This window comes from Trichechus manatus, unplaced genomic scaffold, assembly GCF_000243295.1.
Source record: "Trichechus manatus latirostris isolate Lorelei unplaced genomic scaffold, TriManLat1.0 scaffold00039, whole genome shotgun sequence".
In the NCBI taxonomy this organism is placed as follows: Eukaryota; Metazoa; Chordata; class Mammalia; order Sirenia; family Trichechidae; genus Trichechus; species Trichechus manatus.
In genome coordinates this window covers 10,082,119-10,102,502 of record NW_004443975.1, presented here as the reverse complement: position 1 = coordinate 10,102,502, position 20,384 = coordinate 10,082,119, and the positions used below count along the sequence as shown (strand labels likewise).

The following is a 20,384-nucleotide window of genomic DNA, read 5'->3' as shown; positions in this document are numbered from 1 at the left end:
GGTCCCGGGCGCCGCGTATCCTGGGCAGCCGCAGGAACCCGCGCAGCGCGGACCGGGGGGTACTACCAGGGGAAACGGGGAGAGTGCACGGACCCAGCAGGCAGTGCGGCCGAGGAAGCCGGACCGGCGAACTCCCGCACTTTTCTGGGTTGGGGCGGGGCTGCGCTCCGCCTGCCCCGTGGCGCGAACAAGAGACTCCCCGGAGGGCTCTGACGCAACCTGCGGAAAATCTCGCGACCCTTTCCTGCTCTCTCCCTGACGCACAGGCTACGGACGGCGGCATAGGGCCTCATCACTTGGCCCGCCTGCCCGGACGGCCAATCCGCAGCCGGGAGCTCGAAGTGGGCCAATCAGCGGCCGGGCCGAGGCCGTGTGCCCGCCTCCGCAGAGGTGTGCGTGTGGAATCTCGCGTAAAACCCCGGAAGCCGGGACGACGGTCCAGGTGGCTTCCAGCGGAGAGCTGAGGTTGCCGCCTAGAGCGCAGGGCACATGTCATTTCTGTTGCTGGCCGTCAGCCGATCTTTATCGCCTAGAGGACTTCTCCAAATGACCTCCTTATTGGAGGTCGGCAGAGGATCATGAAGAACTATGGACTCCAAGCCCCGCGTCTCGGAGCGAGCGCCCCGGGATGAGCGGGGATGGAGCCGGGAGGCGCCCCGCCTCCGCCCGCTCCCTCACCGCCCACTCGGCGAGGCAGCGGAGCATCCACGGTGTGTTCACTTGAACTTGCATGGTTCATGCGAATTTCAATTAACTAGATTGCAAGTACTTCAGTTCCTCCGTTTAGGAAGGTATCCGTTCCCTAGGGCCTGGCTTGGGTTCCTGCTGGCGCTGTGGTTAAGATTTACGGCTGCTAACCAAAAGGTCGGCAGTTCGAAATCCACCAGCTGCTCCTTGGAAATCCTGTGAGGCAGTTCTATTCTGTCCTATAGGGTCGCTATGAGTCGGAATCGACTTGGTGGCAACGGGTTTTAGGGCCTGGCTGAAATATAAACAAGTCTACAACTCCACCTCCTCCCCTACAGCCACTTGCTTTTGAAAGCTCCACAAATAGAATGTGTCCTTTTTCATCAGTAGTAAGTACATATTAGGGGCCACATGGCAAAAGAGACCACTAGCTTTCCACCGTCTCTACCAGCTTTTCCAGGGCCCTTATGGTATAATCCACACCCCTGCCCTCAGGCAGGGGGCCATTTTCTGGGATTTTCAGTTAGGTGATGTTCCAAGAATCAAACTTCTGAGCAAGTCCCCAGACCCTTAGCTTCTGTTCCCTTAAAAATGAAGATCACATGGAGGAATCTGGAAAGCATTATGCTGAGTGAATTTAGTCAATCACAAAAGGACAAATATTGTATGAGACCACTATTATAAGAACTCAAGAAAAGGTTTAAACACAGAAGGAAACATTCTTTGATGGTTATGAGGGTGGGGAGGGAGGGAGAGGGGTATTCACTAACTAGATAGTAGAAGAGAATTATCTTAGGTGAAGGGAGGGACAACACACATTACAGGCGAAGTCAGCACAACTGGACTAAACCAAAGCTAAGAAGTTTCCTGAATACAACCAAACACTTCGAGGGACAGAGTAGCAGAGGCAGGGGTCTGGGGACCATGCTTTCAGGTCACATCTAGGTCAATTGGCATAACAAAGTTTATTAAGAAAATCTTCTGCATCCCACTTTGGTGAGTGGCATCTGGGGTCTTAAAAGCTAGCGAGCGGCCATCTAAGATGCATCACTTGGTCCCAACCCACCTGGAGCAAAGGAAAATGAATAACACAAAAGTCACAAGGCAAGTATTAGCCCAAGAGACAGAAAGGGCCACATAAACCAGAGACTTCATCATCCTGAAACCAAAAGAACTAGATGGTGCCCGGCTACCACCAATGATCACACTGACAGGGAACACAACAGAGAGTCCCTGATGGAGCAGGAGAAAAGTGGAGTGCAGAACTCAAATTCTAGTAAAAAGACCAGACAATGGTTTGATTGAGACTGGAGGGACCCCAGAAGATACGGCCCCCAGGCTCTCTGTTAGCCCAAAACTAAAACCATTCCTGAGGCCAACTCTTCAAAGATTGGACTGGACTATAGGACGTAAAATGATACTCTTGAAGGGTGTGCTTCTTAGCTCAAGTAGATACATGAGACTAAATGGGCAGCTCCTGTCCGGAGGTGAGATGAGAAGGCAGAGAGGGTCAGGAGCTGGTTGAGTGGACATGGGAAATCCAGGGTGGAAAGGAGGAGTGTGCTGTCACAGTATAGGGAGAGCAACTAGGGTCACATAACTATAAATTCGTGTATGAGAGACTAACTTGAATTGTAAACTTTCACTTAAAGCACAGCAAACACAAAAAAAGACCAAATGTTTACTGTTAAGTAAACTAACATTTCTCTATAACTTTTTTCTGATTAAAGTAATATGTGCTTATTGAAGAAAATTTGGATAATACAAAAGAAGTACAAGTAAAGTTAAAATCACCCATAATCACATCTTCATACCTCTGTAAACATATTTGGTGTATTTCCTTCCAGTCTTATTTTCTGTGCGTGTATACTCTTCCCATCACTGGAAGTATATACATATAGTTTTTAATTTTTCTGCTATCATAAACATCGCAATGTCACAGAAGAGTCACTGAAAGCAAGATTTTTAATGACTGCTTAGGTCTATATGAGTCAGAATCCACTCGAAGGCCACAGGTTTGTGGGGTTAGGTCCCTAGGTGGTGCAAACGGTCTGCACTGGACTGCTAACCTAAAGGTTGGCAGTTAGAACTCACCCAGTGGTGCTGTGGAATAAAGGTGGAAGAAAGGCCTGGCAATCTGCTTCCATAAAGATTACAGCAAAGAAAACCCTGTGGAGTAGTTCTGCTCTGTAACAGTCAAAATCTACTCAACAGCAACAGGTTAGTGTTCTATTACATGAATGTAGTTTATTTAACCATTCTCTCAAAGCTCAACATTTGGGTTTATTAATTGAGTCAACAGATGTTTATTGAGCCAGGCACTGTTTTGGGTCCTGGGAATATAGCTATGAACAAAACAGGCAAAAATCCCTGTCCTCGTGAAACTTAACAACAATTCATAAAATTACTATTTGTACAACTGTGATGAAATCTTGGACTCTTTGATTATTTCTGCAGCATGGATCCCTAAAAGTGAGAGTCCTGGACTCAGGGGCGTAGGCCCTTTAAAGGTTCTCAGTGCTGGCAGTGGTGTAGCATAGCCTAGTGGTTACCAGCATGGGCTCTGAAACCAGAAACCAACAGTTCAAACTAATCGGAGGAATAAGGGAGGCATTTGATAGAGGCCCTGGGGAAAGTCCGAGGGAGCTCACTGCCTAGAAGGAGCATCTGCAGAACGCTGGACCCCAGGGACTGGAGCTTGTCCTCGCTTTTCATCTGTTTGTCTCCACTTGGCCTTGTTCTTTCTTGGTGTAGAGAAGTCTTCGCAGGCAGTGGGGAAGATGGGGCCCGCCCTCCTCCACGGCTTTGTGATGCGGCCCATTCCCCTGAGGGGTACTCAGGCTCCTCGTGGTCCACTGAAGAGGCTTCAGAGGCCCTCCTGCTGTCCCTGGCTCTGGTCTGTTGCCCTGTGCTCTGGCTCTGGCGTGCAGTTCAGGAGGTTGTGGCGAAGCTAGAGTGTGTGTGTGTTGGGGTAGGGAGTAGGGGGCATTAGTGTCTCTCTCCTGTCAGACCCCTTACTCCTGACTGTGAGAGCATACCCATCCCTTACCTGGTTGCCTTGATAGTTCCTGCCTCACATTCCAGGATTAGCAGTGAAATCTGAGGAGGACTTCAACAGCCTAGGGAAGGAGGCCATGTTGGAGACTCCCAAGCCGGACTGATCCCTAGCCAGGGTGGGAACACAAGAGAGGGAACAGCAAAAGTGCTTGGTCTTTCTGACGTTTACACATGTGGTCCAGTGACCAGAAACTGGTTATTATTTGTGATGCTTTGAGACCTATTATTTTTTTTATCACCAGAGTTGATAGTTTATAGTCGTCCTTCAGTATCCACAGGGGATTGGTTCCAGGATCCCCCTCCCCCCAACCCTGTGGATACCAAAATCAGAGAATGCTCAAGTCCCTTATATAAAACAGCATAGTATTTGCATATAACCTACACACATCCTCCCATATACTTTAAATCATCTCTAGATTACTTATACCTAATAACAAGGTAAATGCTATGTAAATAGTTGTTTCCTCACAATTGAAGTACTTGCTGTGGGAGGTGGTCTTCCTCTGCTATGCGTTTCTGGAGCGCTTCTGGGAACGCTGATGCCGCCTGGGCACCAGCCGAGTTCGATCCTCCCGTGATCTTGAAGTTCTGGAGGCTGCAGGCTTTCCAGAGCTAGCCAGCCAGCCCTTGCCAGCCTGAAGCTCCTTCCTCTCGCTCTCCTCAGCCTCCTCACAGTCGTGCTCATGGAGGCCAAGTGCTTTTTCATGCATAGTTTTGCCATTAATAGGGATATGCTTTTGTGACATGTCCTCTGGCCACACACTTCATGCTTTCTCAGACCCTGCAAGCACTTTCTCAGGAACCACAGAGACCATTTTTGCCATTGTAGGGGCAGTGCTAACACTTCCAGGAATTTCAGCTTCTTTCTGCATTACCGTGCGAATGTTCCATCTTGTTCTTACCAACCTTATGACCCACTCCAGCAAGCGACATGCCACTTTTCAGAAGATCTAAGTTTTTATTTTCTCATAGAGAGAAGGCACTTTACATTCCCTCTTAGCCTTTGAGGGATTGTTTCGACCACTTCGTTGCTTTTTAGGAGCCATTTTTTCACAGAAACAAAGGGTGCACGCAACCCAAGTAGCGAATGAAGGAAACGGGAGGCCAACAGTGCTCAAACAATGCATGCTGGAGAGAGTCTGAGGAGCTGTGCCATGGCGGGAGGCTACAGCAGGGGATGCCCACACATCAGTTCATTCACGTGGACTCAACAGAGTGCTCTGCTCACCGCAAATTCAAGTTTTACCTTTAGGAACTCCACCCCCCCCCGCCAATATTTTCTATTCACGGTTGGTTGAATCCATGGATGCGGAACCCGCATATACTGAGGGTCAGCTGTACACGTACAACATTTTGTTACATGTTTTAATTGTAGGCAGTCACATTGCATTCTCTTTTAATAACCTTACTGACTGTGAAGGCCCATGTTCTTGGTGCTGTGGCACCTACCTTGGCTTCCACAATGATTACGTCTGATGCCTATGAAGGTCCTTTGGGCTGAAGTGCTGAATGGGTGATATGAGGAGAGGCGAGGCATGCCCACCCAACCACATAGGATATACTTTGAAGGAGAGCCTAGCCCCAGCTTCTCACAGCCATCCTGCCCAGGACGTACAGCTCCATGTCTGACACTCGTCTACTTGGGTGCCCAGTCTAGCCTTCTACTCCACCTGAACAGGCAGAATGAAGTCCAGAAAGAAAACAGGGAGTTCACTTAGCCTCCAGGACCACCCGTGTTTAACCCCTGCTCCTATCCTCTCATCCAGCAGTCAGACAGGGTCAGCTGTCCCTGGCCCTCCTCTGCTTTCAGGTCCTCAGAGCCTCTCTCCTGGCCTGTCTCTGAATAGCAGCCCTGTCTCTTCCAAGAACTGAGATGATCCAGGAAGAGAGGAATCGTCCCAAGTTGCTCCCAGCTACTCAAATGGCAGGTCCCCTTGACCCCAGTCCTCCCTGACATGAGGGATTTCTCCAGGGAGGCACATTTTACATACAATTTTGCTTTTATTTTTGTTATTACACAAATAATCTATGTTTCTTGTAGAGAAATTGGATCAAACAGAAAAATGAACATGACGTTTAATTCCGCCTGAAAAGAACCAATGTGACCCGTTGGGAATATAACTCTCTAGACTTTTTGTCCCCATGGAGTAAGGAACATCTTAAACTCGATTATTACAACAAGTATGTACACACATATATAAACAAATCATGTTGTATATAAACAGAGTGATAAGCAAAAAACCAAAATAATTTTGTTTTAGGGTGTTGGGATTATGGGTGGTTTTCTTTTCATTCAAAATTATCTTTAATGTTGTTATTTCATCGTTTAAGCAAAAAGGTTGTAATAATAACCCCCTTCTAATGTGACTTGACTTACTAGCTATATTAGTTTTATATTGCTGCCATAACAAATGACCGCAAACTTAGCAACTTTAAAAAAGAATTATTATCTCACAGTTCCGTAGCTCTTAAGTCCAAGCAGACTCCGCCGGTTTCTCTGCCAAATCAAGGTGTCAGCCGATCTGGGGCCTCTTATCTGGAGGCTCTGAGGGAGAATCTGCTTCTAGATTAACTCAGGTTGTTGGCAGAATTCAGTTCCATGCGGCTGTAGGACTGAGGTCTCCTTTCCTTGCTAGCTGTCAGCCTGAGTCATTCTCAGCTTCTAGAGGTCACTCACATTCCTGGGCTCACGGCCCCCTCCGTCTTCAAAGCCAGCACTGGAAAGTTGAGTCCTTCTTATGCTTCGAATCTCCCTGATCTACTGTCTGCTGCATCTCTCCTGCTTCCAGCCAGGGAAAGCTCTCTGCTTCTAATAGCTCATGTGATTAGATTGGGTACATCCATACAATTCGGGATAATCTCCCTGTTCTAAGAGTTGTAACCTTAATCACATCGGCACAGCCCATTTTGCCATCTATTTGTGGTTTCCAGGGGTTAGGGCATGGACGTCTTTTGGGAGAAACCTTTGCCTACCACATTGTCTCCCTGTGCCAATGAGCACATTTTACATTTTGAAACTAAGCAAACCTCCTGGATTTTTTAGCTCACCCTCAACCTGGTGTGAGCAGGCCCATCCTTGTCATTGATTTTATGTGACTGGCTGGGAGTCCACAGACCTTTTAAAGCCACAGATACATCACTGAGCAGTTGGTAGAATTCTTCCGATGATATCAATATCCTTTTTATAGTCAAAGCAACTGCATGACCTGGTGCTCACTGTACCCCAAGTGGAAAGACTTCATTCTTTTTTTTTTTAAAATTGTGCTTTAGGTGAAAGCTTATAGCCCAAGTTAATGTCTCATTCAAAAATGTATACACGTATTGTTTTGTGACATTGGTTGCAATCCCACAACGTGACAGCACACTCCCCCTTTCCGCCCCGGGTTCCTTGTGCCCATATGTCCAGCTGCTGTCCCTTCCTGCCTTCCTGTCTTGCTTTTGGACAGGAGTTGCCCATTCGGTCTCGTATATCTGATTGAACTAAGAAGCATGTTCCTCACGTGTGTTATTTTTTGTTCTATAGGGCCGTCTAATCTTTGTCTGAAAAGTAGGCTTTGGGTGTGGTTTCAGTTCGGGATTAGCAGAGTGTCTGGGGGCCATAGTTTCAGAGGTTCCCCCAGTCTCTGTCAGACCAGTATGTCTGGCCTTTTTTTTTTGAATTTGAATTCTGTTCTATATTTTTCTCCTGCTTTGTCCAGGACTGTCTGTTTTGATTTCTATCAGGGCGGTGGTTGGTGGTAGCCAGGCACCATCTAATCCTTCTGGTCTCAGGCTGGTAGAGTCTCTGGTTCACATGGTCCTTTAGTCCTTTGGGCTAATCTTTTCCTTGTCTTTGGTTTTCTTCATTCTCCTTTGCTCTGGATGGGATGGGACCAATAGATGTGTCTTAGATGGCCACTTGCAAGTTTTTAAGACCCTAGGTGCAGAAGACTTCATTCTGGCGTCTTGAGGTTATCTAGCCACTTACAAGTCAGAGCCAAATCCTCTCTCCTTAACTCCAACAATAGTCTTGCGGTATCCTCAAATCCTGCCTGCCCTTAGACAAGCTTCATTTTTTTCTCCACTCTTCAGTTGATATTAATTAGCTTTGTGAGTAAGAAATAGAAAGTACATGAACTTTAAGTATAACTTTCTCAATAGTCAGGCATAAGGAAGCTCAACTGAGTGGGAAAGGGAATCTCGTACCTCTCCTTGCCCAGTGACAGAGGAGGGTTTTTTCCCTTACTGATATCTGTGTTTTGAGCCCAGCAAGCTTCTTTTGCATTACGTGCTATGTCAGTGCCCTTCTAACGCTGATAACAAGACCTGTACAGAGGTGTGGCAGGAGGAGGACATTGGCATAACAGGTGGTGGACTCAAAACAGAAATGTATGGGGAGGAACGGTCCTTTGCAAATATGTTTTCCTGAGCCGTGGTAGCAATTAAAAGCACAAGTTTGAGTCAGAGATTCACCACTCTGCCTAATTACTGAAAGCATGATTTTTTCCTTAATTTCTCTGGGCCTACTTTTTTATTTGCAAAATTGAGATAGTAATATCTGCCTCATTGAACACTTAAGTATTCAGTACAGACCCCAGTAGTAGGGCTTGGGTAGATCCTTAATTAAAAAAAAAAAACCACCGCCATCGAGTCGATTCCGACTCATAGTGACGTTATAGGTCAAAGTAGAATTGCCCCATAGCGTTTCCAAGGAGCACCTGGTGGATTCAAAGTGCCTGTCTTTTGATTAGCAGACATACCTCTTAACTGCTACGCCACCAGGGTTTCCAGATCCTTAACAGTAGGGCTAAAGTAGCCCAAGAGTAAAGACTATTCTAGACTCTACTTAACAAAGCCTAATCAAGATGATTCACAAGTAACTGTCTGTCTGAACAAAACTCTTTAAAGGAAACAACAAAATCCAGATGCTCAACAGCGCAACACACACAATGTCCAGCATCCAAATAAAAAATTAATGGACTGATACAGCCATTGTGGAAAACAGTGTGACAGTTCCTCAAAAAACTAAAAATAGAACTACCATATGACCCAGCAATTCCACTCCTAGGTATCAACCCAAAAGACTTAAAAGTAGAGACTCAAAAGGAGACTTGTACACCAGTGTCCATTGCAGCACTATTCATAATAGCCAAAAGGTGGAAACAACCTAAATGCCCATCAACAGATGAATGGATAAATAAAATGAGGTACATACACACAGTGGAATACTACTCACCCAGCAGGACAAACGAAGTCTTGATACATGGTATAGTGTGGATGGAGCTTGAAGACATTATGCTCAGCGAAATAAGCCAATCACAAAAGGACAAATACTGTATGACAGCACTTATATAAAAAGACAAGAAAGGCAAATGCATAGAGACTAAACTTTATTAGTGGTTACCAGGGGTGGCAGAGAGGGGGAAAAGGAGGGTTAACAGTGATGGGAATATCGCATTGATTAACGGTAGGTTTCCACAGCCAATTATTGTAATCACTGTTAATGAAGTTGTACACCTGTAAAAAGTGAACTGGCAAAAGTTGTGTGATAGATACATTTACAATGAAAAAAAAAAAGAGTAGCTGCTGAGGCTGCTTATGTACAACCAAATACCTCATAGGATTTCGTTCCTTGGTTTGGAGGTTTAGGGTCATGGTTTCATGGGATACCTCAGTTAATTGGTCTAATAATGTGTTTAGTATTTCTGTTCTACTTCCTAGTTCATTGTGTAGTGCCTGGGGTCTTATAAGCTTGCAAGCAGCCATCCAAGTCACAACAATTGGTCTTTATTCGCCTGGAGCAACAAAGGAAGAAGGAGAGTCAGGGATAGGAGGATATGGAATGTGTGGCTAATTGCCTCAGTGAAAAGTGCCTCCTCTGCCATGAGACCAGGAGAACTGGATGGTCCTTGGCTACCATAACTGAAAATTTTGATCAAAGATTCCATAGAAGAATCCTGATCAAAAGGGGGAGAATGTAGAACAGAATTTAAAAATCTCATAAGCTGTAGATTTTCTGGAGCCATGGAGGATGGGTGAATCCCTGGAACTATTGCTCTGAGGTAATCTTTAAACCTGAAACCAAAAACATCCCCTAGTCATCTTAAACCCTAACAATAGTTTAGCTTAACTAGTAAAAAAGGTCTGCCTTGAGCATTATACTCTTTTAAGAACTATCTATATGAGATCAAATTGACAACAGCAACTTGAAAGATTACATAGGAACCTTAGGGGACAGTGAATTCATGTTAACTGAGTAGGAACAACTCACAAAAGGAGGATGAGAATGGTTGTACAACTTGAGGAATGTAATCAGTGTCACTGAATTGTACACGTAGAAACTGTTAAACTGGTGTGTGTGTTGCTGTATATATTCTCAACAACAACAATAATAAAATTTAGAGAAAAAAAATTATTAGACCATGAAGAAGCAAGAAAATGTAACCCATGAACTAGGAGAAAAATTAGTCAATAGAAATGAACCCAGAAACGACAAGAGATGATAGAATTAACAAACAAGGACTTTCAAAGACACACATACACAGACACACACACAGAGAATACATAAAGATTTAAAGGAAACATTAATATAATGAGGAGAGAAATAAAAGATGTAAAGATAACTGAATGGAACTTTAGAGGTTAAAAATGCAATACTGTATATGAAATAAGGTTGGCAGTTCGAATCCACCAGGAGCAGTTCTACTCTGTCCTGTAGGGTTGCTATGAGTTGGAATCGACTCGACAGCAACAGGCTTTTGGTTTGGTATATGAAATAAAAATTCACTAGATGGGCCCCAGGAGGGAGTACAGAAAAAAAATTTAAGAAATAATGGCCCAAAATTTTACAAACATGATAAAAATGTGATGCCAACAGGTTCATTAAAAGAAAAAAAGACATTTTATATACATGAAAACAAAGACAGAAATCACTGTTGATTCTCACAGGAACAATGCAAACTAGAAGACAGTACAATAAGTCTTTAATGTCCTGAACGAAAAAAAATGGCAATCTAGGATTATATTTCCAGCAAAAATATTCTTCAAGAATGAAGGTGAAATAAAGATTTTCAGACAAACACAAGCGGAGTGAATCTGTATCCAGCAGACCTGTACTGTAAGAAATGTGAAAGGAAGTTCTTCAGGTCGAAGGAAAACTGTAACAGTTGGAAACTCCAATCTACACCAAGGAATAAAGTGCACTGCATTAGTAAATATAAGACTTTTAATCATTTCTTAAAATGATAGTTGACTGCTTAAGGCAAAAATAATAGTAATGTATTGTGAAATTTATAATGTGTAGAAGTAAGTGGGACACCAATGAAAGCTGGGGGGGATATGGAAGTTTACTGTTACAAAGTTCTTAAATTAATCATGAAGTGGTATATAATATCAGTTTAAAGTAGACTGTGATAAAGATGCATTGTAAGCCCTAAAGCAATCACTTAAACAGTTATAGCTAGTAAGTCAATAGAGGAGATAACATGGAATACTACAAAAAAAAAAAAAAAAAAATCTAAAAGAAGGCAGAAAAGGGGAAAAAACAGATGGGACAACTAGAAAAAAAATTACAAGATAGTAGACTTAAATTCAACTATATGAATAATTATATCAAATGTAAATGTTGCAAACACTCCCATAAAAGGCAGAGATTGTCAAACAAGAAAAAAGAACCTAAATATTGTCTACACAAAACAGTCTAAATGTAAAGACACATATGCATTATGTGTATGTGAAAATATTATAAGAAAGCTAAATGGTTATATTAATAATATGATGCTCTTAGCACACTGCCTGGCGAAGGAAAAGACTGCCACTCAATATATGAAACCAAAAATAGAATTTATTGCTTATATGAGTAACAGCGAGCTGTGCTGGTCAGGCATAATCTCACTGAGCAAAACAAATTGCTGATCTTACATCGAGTTTGGAGGAAGAGCTTGTTTTGGATTGTATTGGTTACAGAGGAAAAGTGGGTTAACATCAGCATTAGAAGCATATTTTCTAGGGTGAATCAATTACTGGTTGCTTGGCTTTAAAAGATGAGGCTGTCATTGATTAGTTGGCTTTCAGAGTCATATTCTCTGAAGCAAGTTTTCATTGCTTACGTAGGTTTAAAATCAGTTCTTGTGTTTGCTTATTCCATAGCCACAGAACTATCACTGATTCATTAAATAGGCTTAAAACCAGCTCTGGTGGTTACGTTTTACCATGATTATAGAAACAGTCTTTTCCTAGGAGTGTGGGGGCTTCTAAGAATCTCAATAGCAAACGCTCCACAAATGATGATGAAGATGATAATTGGTGTTGTTATTGTTAGTGGTTTAGAAAACAGATCTATGCTGATGTAACCCTGCAGACTTATCTTTTGGTGTCGGACTTCTGAGAGATGCCCCAAAATACAATGCGTCTGGGAGAAGCTGCCCACATTTCCTTCCCCACTCTTTGGATAGAGTGAACTCAGGTTACCTGGAGCATCTGGCTGGCTTATTCGGAGCGCCAAAGTGTGAAGAAAGGTTGAGGGTAGAGGGGGTAAAAACTGGACAAGAGTGCTGCCCAGAATTGGGAGTTTCGAGCGTGGTTGAGCTTGCAGGAAGCTTCAGCTGGCCACTGTCTGTGGTGCTGAAGTCTGCTCTACAACTCCGCCTTTAACAGTCTGGCCATGAACTTCAATTAAAGAAGGGGACAAACGACCAGGTGAGTAAGGGACTACTACAGCCTCGTTGCCCTTAAGCTGTTTATAAAGCTAACTCCAGGTTGGTTTAAATTTTCATCATCGTCATCACTATAGTGATTAAAAACGTGAACATTAAGGCCAAACTGTCTGTTTTCAAATCCCGGTTCCATTACTTACCAGTGATGTAACTTTGGATAAGTTATTTAATTTCTCCATGCCTCAGTTTCCTCAACTGTAAAATGGATATAATAATAATGCCTGCCTGGTAGAGTTGTTGTGCGGATTAAATAAGTTAGGATACATACATTGTTTAGAACAGAGCCTGCTTCAATAAAAAAACATAGTAAAAGTCAACCATCGTTATAATAGCAACAGATTTGGAATATTTTTAATTTACATGCAGTGTAGCTTGAATGTGAGGGTAAAGATGTAAATGGTTAAGAGAAACTTGCTAAGGTAGGTTGTAGTTTTTCTTCTTTTATAAAACAATAAATTGAGCAAATGAGAAAGTTATTCCGTTTCCTGTGGAATTTTATAATAATATGATGGCAAAAAAAAAAGACACCTTTTTGGCAGCTAGTGGCACTTCAGAACGGTAGACTAGAGGAATTATCCAATAGCAAGATCTGGAAAAGAGTTTTGTGACCATCTTGCCTTGCTCTTCTGACGACATTCATGTAAAACAAACCATTCATTGAGCAGTCCAGCTGTAAAGCTGGCAGTTTTGAAGGCCTCCAGTAAGCTGGCAAGAGAGGCTGCTTCTCTCCCTAAATCAGGTGCCTCTTTCTCAGTGTGGGAACAAGCCTTGGCTCCCTCGCAGAATCTCCTCATGAGCTGGCTTATAACCACAGTCAGTTTGTGATTGAAAAATTGCCAGATGTGGCAGCATCCAAACGACATTTTAATGCCTGTGTCATCAGCAAAGCACACTTGCTAGGGAGTGGGGTGGGAAGGAGTTTATAGCCCGTTCTGCAGGGTGGGGACTCAACAAGACTTGCATTCCCTCAGCCTCAGTTTCTCATCTGAAAAATGGGTATAATAATATAAACAATAAAATATTGTTATGTAAAAATAATATAGTAACAATAATAAGGCAGTCCCTGGGTTATGAATGTCTGACTTATATACAACCTGTAGTTATGAACCAACCCCTGTAAAGTGTATTATATTGAAACTATATAGAATGGTTCATAATAACAAACAGGTACTACTTTGCAAGTGCATTAAAACATTATTATTACTATATTATGTTAAAGATGTTTTAGTGTATCTGGAGGTGTTTCTTTAATGTTTTTTATGCATAGATAGGTACTAAGACAAACATTTGACTAACTGATGTTAGATATGAACTGTCCCTAACTGTTCTGACTTAAATGTACAAATTCGACTTAAAGACAGACTTAGGAACAGAACTCATTCGTAATCTGAGGACTGCCTGTACCACCTTAAGAAACAGTTTTTAAGTATTAAGTGACATAATGTACGTGAAGTTTCCTGGCACAGCTCCCTGGTTCACGGTGAATGCTCAATAAACGTTAGTCTGCTTAGCACACCACCACCACCCTCTCCCCCCATAACCACCATTGCAGGGGTGAAAGTGCTTCCTAAAGAGGTAGCATATGTGAGTGATTAAAATACTATTTTTGATATGAGAGTTGTATGGAAAAATCTACATACTATTCTTAAAAATATATGTGGACGTCTATTTATTGCAAACTAACTTATAGCAACAAATAACTATATATATATATTTATATGGGGGGGAGGGAGAGAGAGGGAAGGAGGGAGGGAAAGAGAGAGGGATAGTTATATAGTTGTAGTTATTTAAATAACTTTCCAAAATGATCAAGCCAAAGAGAATAGAATGTCATAGCTTTGAATAAGGTTTCTCCATCGTCAATCACAGCTCTATCAAGTTCTGAGCTTTTATCCAATCAACTTATTTTTGAATAAATCTTTTATTCAAAAAGATCTATTCTTGGCGAACTACTATGTGTTCGCTATAGGTCGCTATGAGTCGGAACCGACTCGACGGCGACAGGTTTGGTGCTGTTGTTGGTTCATGATGTGTGGGGCAGTTTTCTAGGCCCTAGGAATGCAGCTGTGAGCCAGACAGAGCCTGCCCTCCCGGTGTTCTCTCTCTGTCTTTTGCTATTGAGGTGAAATAGACATCCAAAACACACAGTGAACCATTTTAAAGTGTACAGCTCAGTGGCATTTAATGCATTCAGTGTTGCACAAACACCACTTCTGTCTAGTTTCAAAACTGCAGGCTGGTTTAAATGTCTGCCGTCATCACCACTACGGTATACTGATTAAAAACGTGAACACTTTGTGCCCATTTAGTAAGCGTCCCACTCCCCCACCCCCTGGCAACCACGAATCTACTTTCTGCCTCTGTGGGTTTCATTCTGGATATTTCACATGAAAAGAATCCCACATGTGACCTTTGGGGTCTGGTTTCTTTCACTTAGCATATTGCTCTCAAGGCTTACCCAAGTTGCAGCGCATCTGTTCGCTTGATAACCTCCTGGGGGACCTCTGTGTCCCACCTCCACTCAGCTGTTCCTTGAGGGCAAGCCTCTTATTTAGCCAGGCAGCCACCCTGAAGGTCTTTGGTGGCCCTGCTGGGGAAGCGGCTGGGGCAAGAGTGCTGAGTGGTGTTAGGAGAGCCAGGTGAGCTGAGGCCCAGGCTGACCAGGGCGAAGTCCCAGCTGAGGTCGCCTGCGAGGTCAAGCCTGGGGGTCCAGCGAGCTGGAAAGCTCCAAGGGGCTTTTTAAAATCCAAAATATTTTCTCATCTCCTCACATCCCTGCATTCTGCCTTTTCATTCTTCTGCCTAATCCTGAATATTATACCATCCTCCTTGGCTTGTTCCAGGTCTACTAACTGTACCTTTTACCTGTGTCTTTTAGTTACATGACCCCAATTGTCTTAATGGATGTAATAAATGGTCCCCTTTTGTGCTTAAAGGAGCCCCGGTGGCACAATAGTTAAGTGCTCCGCTGCTAACCAAAAAGGTCGTTGGTTCAAACTCATCAGCGGCTCCACAGGAGAAAGACATGGCAGCCTGCTTCCATGAAGATCATAGCCTTGGAAACCCTATAGGGCAGTTCTACTCTGTCCTCTAGGGTCGCTGTGAGTCAGAATTGACTCAGTGGCAACAGGTTTTGGGTTTTTGTGCCTAACGAAAGGCTAATCTAAACTTAGTTATTGCAGTCTTCAGCAAGCACCCCCTAGAAGTTGGGGGTTCCAGGCCATCCCCTTTCTTCAGGTCATTATGTTGCTTTCATTCATTATTGCTCCCTTCTCTCCTGTATAAACCAGAGTTATGACGACCCCATGTGTGTCAGAATAGAACTGTGCTCCAGAGTTTTTAATGGCTATGGGCTATCAGAAGTAGGTCATCAGGCCTTTCTTCCCAGGCACCTCTGGGTGGATTTGAACCACCAACCTTTCAGTTAGTAGCCAAGCACTTAACCATTTGAGCCACCAAGGGACTCCTAAGTAAAGGGTGGTTGTTGGGTGCCGCCAGTCAGTTCTAAATCATAGCGACACCATGTAACCGAGTAGATCTGCCCCGTACGGTTTTCTTGGCTGTTGTCTTTTACGGAAGCAGATCACCGGGTCTTTTTCCCTCAGAGCTACTGGGTGGGTTCTAACCACCAACCTTTTGGTTAGCAGCTGAGCAGTTAACCGTTGTACCACCAGGGCTCCTTTATGTAAATTAAATAAAGAGACAGAGTGAAACCACTTTTAATTTATTTCAGCAGATTATCTACATACAATTGTTTTTGCTAAACGAAACAACCTAAACACACGTGGGTTTTGGTGACAAATTCTGTTAAAACAGTGGGGGAAATCACCTAAATATGCAAAAGCAATGCTCAGTCTCAGGAGGAGCAGGTAGGGCTAGGGACTGTCTGAAGTCTAGAGCTGAAGTCCAGCTCCTCCTTTTTAAGAGGGCATGTTGGCCTAAAAGCTTCTGCATTTGCTTGAGGTTACAGCTAGTAGTCCTGCCAGATCCAGAAACCAGGTGTCCTGATTCCCTGTCCACTGCCCCAGGCCTGGAGCCCTTCGTCTTCCCTCCCAGCACCTTCTCAGGGGAACAGGGACCCGGCATGTTTATAAAAGTACAAAATGGGTCAATGTTTCCAGGGATGAGGAGTTGTTTTTTAGACATCCTCCCTTTTGAGGAGAAGCAGGGATTTTTTTGTGTTATTTTGTTTTAATTCATCATGCAGTAGGATAAATCAGATCTATTTCTCCAGTTCTCATCATAGAACCCTCAGTTGAGAATTGCCAGGGAACAGAAATCCCCAGCTGACAATGTGTCCATTGCTTGGCTAGATGCTCCGGTAAGTGGGCCAGGATTTCTTACCAGAGCTCAGCAATATTCACTCATGTAAGTGCTTAGGATGGCTGCTGGACAGCAAGCATGGGAAACGGAAGGAAGCAGGGCAGAGGTAAAACAAGGGCACTAAATCGGGGCAAGGGTGACTTGCTAAGTACAAAATTCAGACCTACATGAAGACCTGCCTCTGTGCGGGTCCAGTCAGAGGCCTACGGCCCCAGCTCCCTGGGCACAGGCGCCCCGTCTGAGGCACAGCTGCACTTCCGCACCCGCAGGTTGGGCAGGCTCACCACCTGGGGCCTGGCCCCGCCTCCCTCCTTGATGCTGACGATCATGGGCAGCGAGGCCGTCTCCGACGCGATGCACTGCCGCGGCCCCAGAAACGGCCACTGGAAGGTCAGGGACTCCTGCGGCTGCTGGCAGGAGCCCACACACTCGTAGGCCAGGAAGCCCGGGGGCTCCAGGACCCAGTTCTCGGCCCACTTCATCCCCTGCAGGTCAATGTAGGTCTCCTGGCGGCAGCAGCGGGTGCCCTCGGTCACTGGCGCCTCAGGGTCACAATCGCCCTGAGCTCTGCGGGGGCAAGGAGAGGCAGGGTCAGAGGTCAGCTAGGAGGGCTGCGGGCAGGAGGCCCAGGCTGGGGCATAGTGGGGCATCTGGGAGGGAGATTTAGGATCCATCTCTCATTACCTTCTAAAAGCCGGGTATTTGTGATAAAGGATGAATGAATACCCAAAACATAAATAATAGCAACTAACGTTTACTGAGGTCTCCTAAGAGTTGAAGTAGGAATATTATACATCCATTATCTCGTTACCATATTCCCACAGCAACCTGAAAAGTTGCCGTTTTCAACAAGTTTAATACTCGATCTGTCTGGTAATTCAGGTTCACGGGTTTGACCCACAGCGCCTACCCGTAGGCCTTCAGGTCCAGGGTGTGCAGCTCCAGCTGGGGCTCCCGCTGCCCCGCGCCCCCCGCCGCCTGGGAGGCGAAGCGCACGAGCCTGTGGGCGTCGGAGGCCAGGGGGCCCAGGTGCTCCCTCTGCACCGACACCCGCAGCAGCAGCGGCTGCCGGGGCCGGCTCAGCTGCTGCCAGAGGCTCACCGCCTCGGTCACGTCGAAGGCCTTCCAGCCGCTCTCGTGGAGGGACACGAGCCTGGGAGCAGACACGGAGACGCGGGCGGTCACGCCGGGCTCTGGGAGCCTCTCCCGGCCGCCCCCTCCCTGTGGTCCAGCCAGGACGCCCCGCACCCACGTCCCGCCCCATGCACCCCGCGGCCGCCGCCTCCGCACCTGGAGTCGATGAGGGACGTGCGGTTGGCGCCGTCGTCGCGCACGCGCAGCCACTCGACGGTGACCCGGGCCCGGGCGCTGCGCGGGAAGAGCCTCTCGTGCCTGCGGAGCGCGGCCTTGGGGACCGGCTCCTGGAAGAGCCGCAGCACAGCCTGCACCAGCTCGCTGTCGGGCGGCAGCCGCTGCTCCATGCCGAACACCAGCAGGTGCGTGGAGGCCTCCAACGCCAGGAGCCTGCCGGCCACCTCTGGGGACACGAGCAGGGTTAGCAGAGCCTCTCCGGGCACTGATGGTTGCAGGACCCAGAACCAGTGAACAGGATTTCCCCAGAAATCCACGGAAAATTTGGGGGCTGGAAAACTGGAGGGTCCTGCCCCCGCCCCCCAAAAGATCTTCCTGGCCAGGTCTAGTCTCCTAAAACAATCCTATGGGATTGTGGGCTTGTTTACTAGTAACCTCCACCCTCACTGGGTGGGGCAGCTTTGGAACTGGAGCAAAAGATTGGGGCTACAGTTGCTACCTGTACGGAAAGCCAGCCTTGTACAGTGATAGGAAGCCCTGAACTGGGAGCAGGATCAGAGAAGGGGGAGCAGAGGCCCTGCAATCTCGGTCACCAGCTAAACCTAACTTTCTCTAGTGGAGTCTTGGGGCAAGGCAAGAGGCTTGAATTTACTTATTTCCCTCTCTGGTGAGTGAGCTTAGAGTCCCTGGGTGGTGCAAAGATTGGAGGTTGAGTCCATCCGGAGGCACCTCTGAAGAAAGGCCTGGCCATCTACTTCTGAAAAATCAGCCATTGAAAACTCTGTGGAGCACAGTTCTATTCTGACACGCTTGGGGTGGCCATGAATCAGAGTTGACTCAATGGCAACTGGCTTTGTGTATGTCTCTCTGTGTATGTCTGTGTAAATGTGCTCAGGCACAATGAAATCTCCCCTAAAGGAGGCCAAGGAGCCAGGTACCTGTAAACAACCTCTGGGGGGCTACTGAGCCCTGAGGTAAGTGGCAGGGACATGCGTGACGCCCTCCTCAGAGGTACCAGGTCACATTTCCCTAACACCTGAGGCTCCGGGTTGGCAGCATGACCACCTGACCAGTGAGTCATAATGTCACCTGCAGTCACCTCTACTGAGGTATTCAGGCCAACATCCTTGTCTCCTCAGGCCCTGGGCCTGGCCTGAGAGCAGATGGGTGTGGGTCTGGCTCTGGGCACTGGGGAGATGACCCCAGGGAGGTGAGAGGCTGCAATAGGATCCAGGTCCCATTATGTTCATTGCTCTTTTTCAAGCAATGAACTTTAAAAATATTAAATTGCCCCACACGTCTCATTTAATGCTGTCAACTCTGGAAGGTTAACCAAACCCAAATCAAACCCGTTGCTGTTGAGTCAATTCCAACTCATAGTGACCCTATAGAGTAGAACTGCCCCATAGGGTTTCCAAGGAGCAGCTGGTGGATTTGAACTGCTGACCTTTTGGTTCACAGCCAAACGCTTAACCACTGCACCATCAGGGCCCCATTCTGGGAGGTTAGTCAGAGGTAATTTAACCTCATTCTAGAGAAGTAAATAGACTCGGATGTTCCATAACTTGTCCAAAGTAACAAGTGTCAAAGCTGAGAACTGAACCCAGGATGAATCTCTTCTCTGGATGACAATCCCTTCCTGCTGGGGCCACTTTCTTTGCCCACCAGCACCAAGCCGCCTTTGCCAGACCGTGTTCTCGTCTCAGTCCCTCCCTCCTTCCACTCTGCTCCCCTACCCCATGGATACTGATCCTTCCCCTGGCTTTGCCGGCAGGTCCAGCTGGCCCTCCCGGCCCTGAGAGGTGGGCCCCTCAGTGAACAGAGCCCAGGGGCCGAGGCCCGCCATACCCCCAGGACCATGTTCCCTCCTCACTGCCCCTGCGGCCGTGGACCTCCAGGAAGCCCCCACAGAGCCCCATCCAGGGCCCCTTTGACACCACCAGAGCAGACATGACCAGCCTTAGCACCCCACCGCCCCAGCCCGAGTGCAGCAGGGATGGAGGGAGGGAGGTCTCACCTCGGAATTTCTGGCTGAACCTCTTCCCGCGGGAGAGGACCCTGTGGCTGTGCTGCAGCAGGGCCACGTACTGGGCCCTCACGTGGGCAGGGATGACCAGCTCCTCCACGTCGGCCTTGTCCAGGACGGGCACCTCGCTGAGCTGCAGCCGCTGCAGCAGGCTGGCCCGGATCTGCTTCTCCGTCAGGGCCGCCGTGGGGCCGGCCAAGGCCAGCACCCAGAGCACCCAGCAGAGCCACAGCGGCCACATGCTGCTGCTCAGGGGCCAGGAGCAGAGGGCTGTGATCCGGAGGAGG

At 46.4% G+C, this 20,384-nt stretch overlaps 1 protein-coding gene across 2 annotated transcripts; it reads right to left on the bottom strand.

The window, feature by feature from the left end:
- Positions 1-16,186: 16,186 nt before the first annotated feature.
- On the bottom strand, positions 16,187-20,338 carry LEFTY2 (left-right determination factor 2). Of its 2 annotated transcripts, XM_023730871.1 has the most exons (5): positions 20,089-20,338; positions 18,269-18,297; positions 18,051-18,166; positions 17,671-17,913; positions 16,187-17,327 (listed from the first exon to the last, which is right to left on the bottom strand). In XM_023730871.1, exons 1-5 carry the CDS (start codon positions 20,336-20,338, stop codon positions 16,964-16,966), a joined length of 1,002 nt encoding a protein of 333 aa, XP_023586639.1. In that variant the 3' UTR covers positions 16,187-16,963. The 2 variants fall into 2 exon arrangements, with proteins under 2 accessions (XP_023586639.1, XP_004376004.1); XM_004375947.2 differs by having other exon boundaries at positions 18,051-18,297.
- Positions 20,339-20,384: the final 46 nt, after the last annotated feature.

Bases quoted from the DNA above. Each gene is read 5' to 3' on its own strand.
- LEFTY2 (XM_004375947.2), bottom strand. From the start codon at position 20,338: ATGTGGCCGCTGTGGCTCTGCTGGGTGCTCTGGGTGCTGGCCTTGGCC. The intron at 18,298-20,088 runs GTGAGACCTCCC...TCGTGTCCCCAG, and splicing joins GTTCAGCCAGAAATTCCGAG to AGGTGGCCGGCAGGCTCCTG. The intron at 17,328-17,670 runs GTAGGCGCTGTG...TTGCCCCCGCAG, and splicing joins CTGGACCTGAAGGCCTACGG to AGCTCAGGGCGATTGTGACC.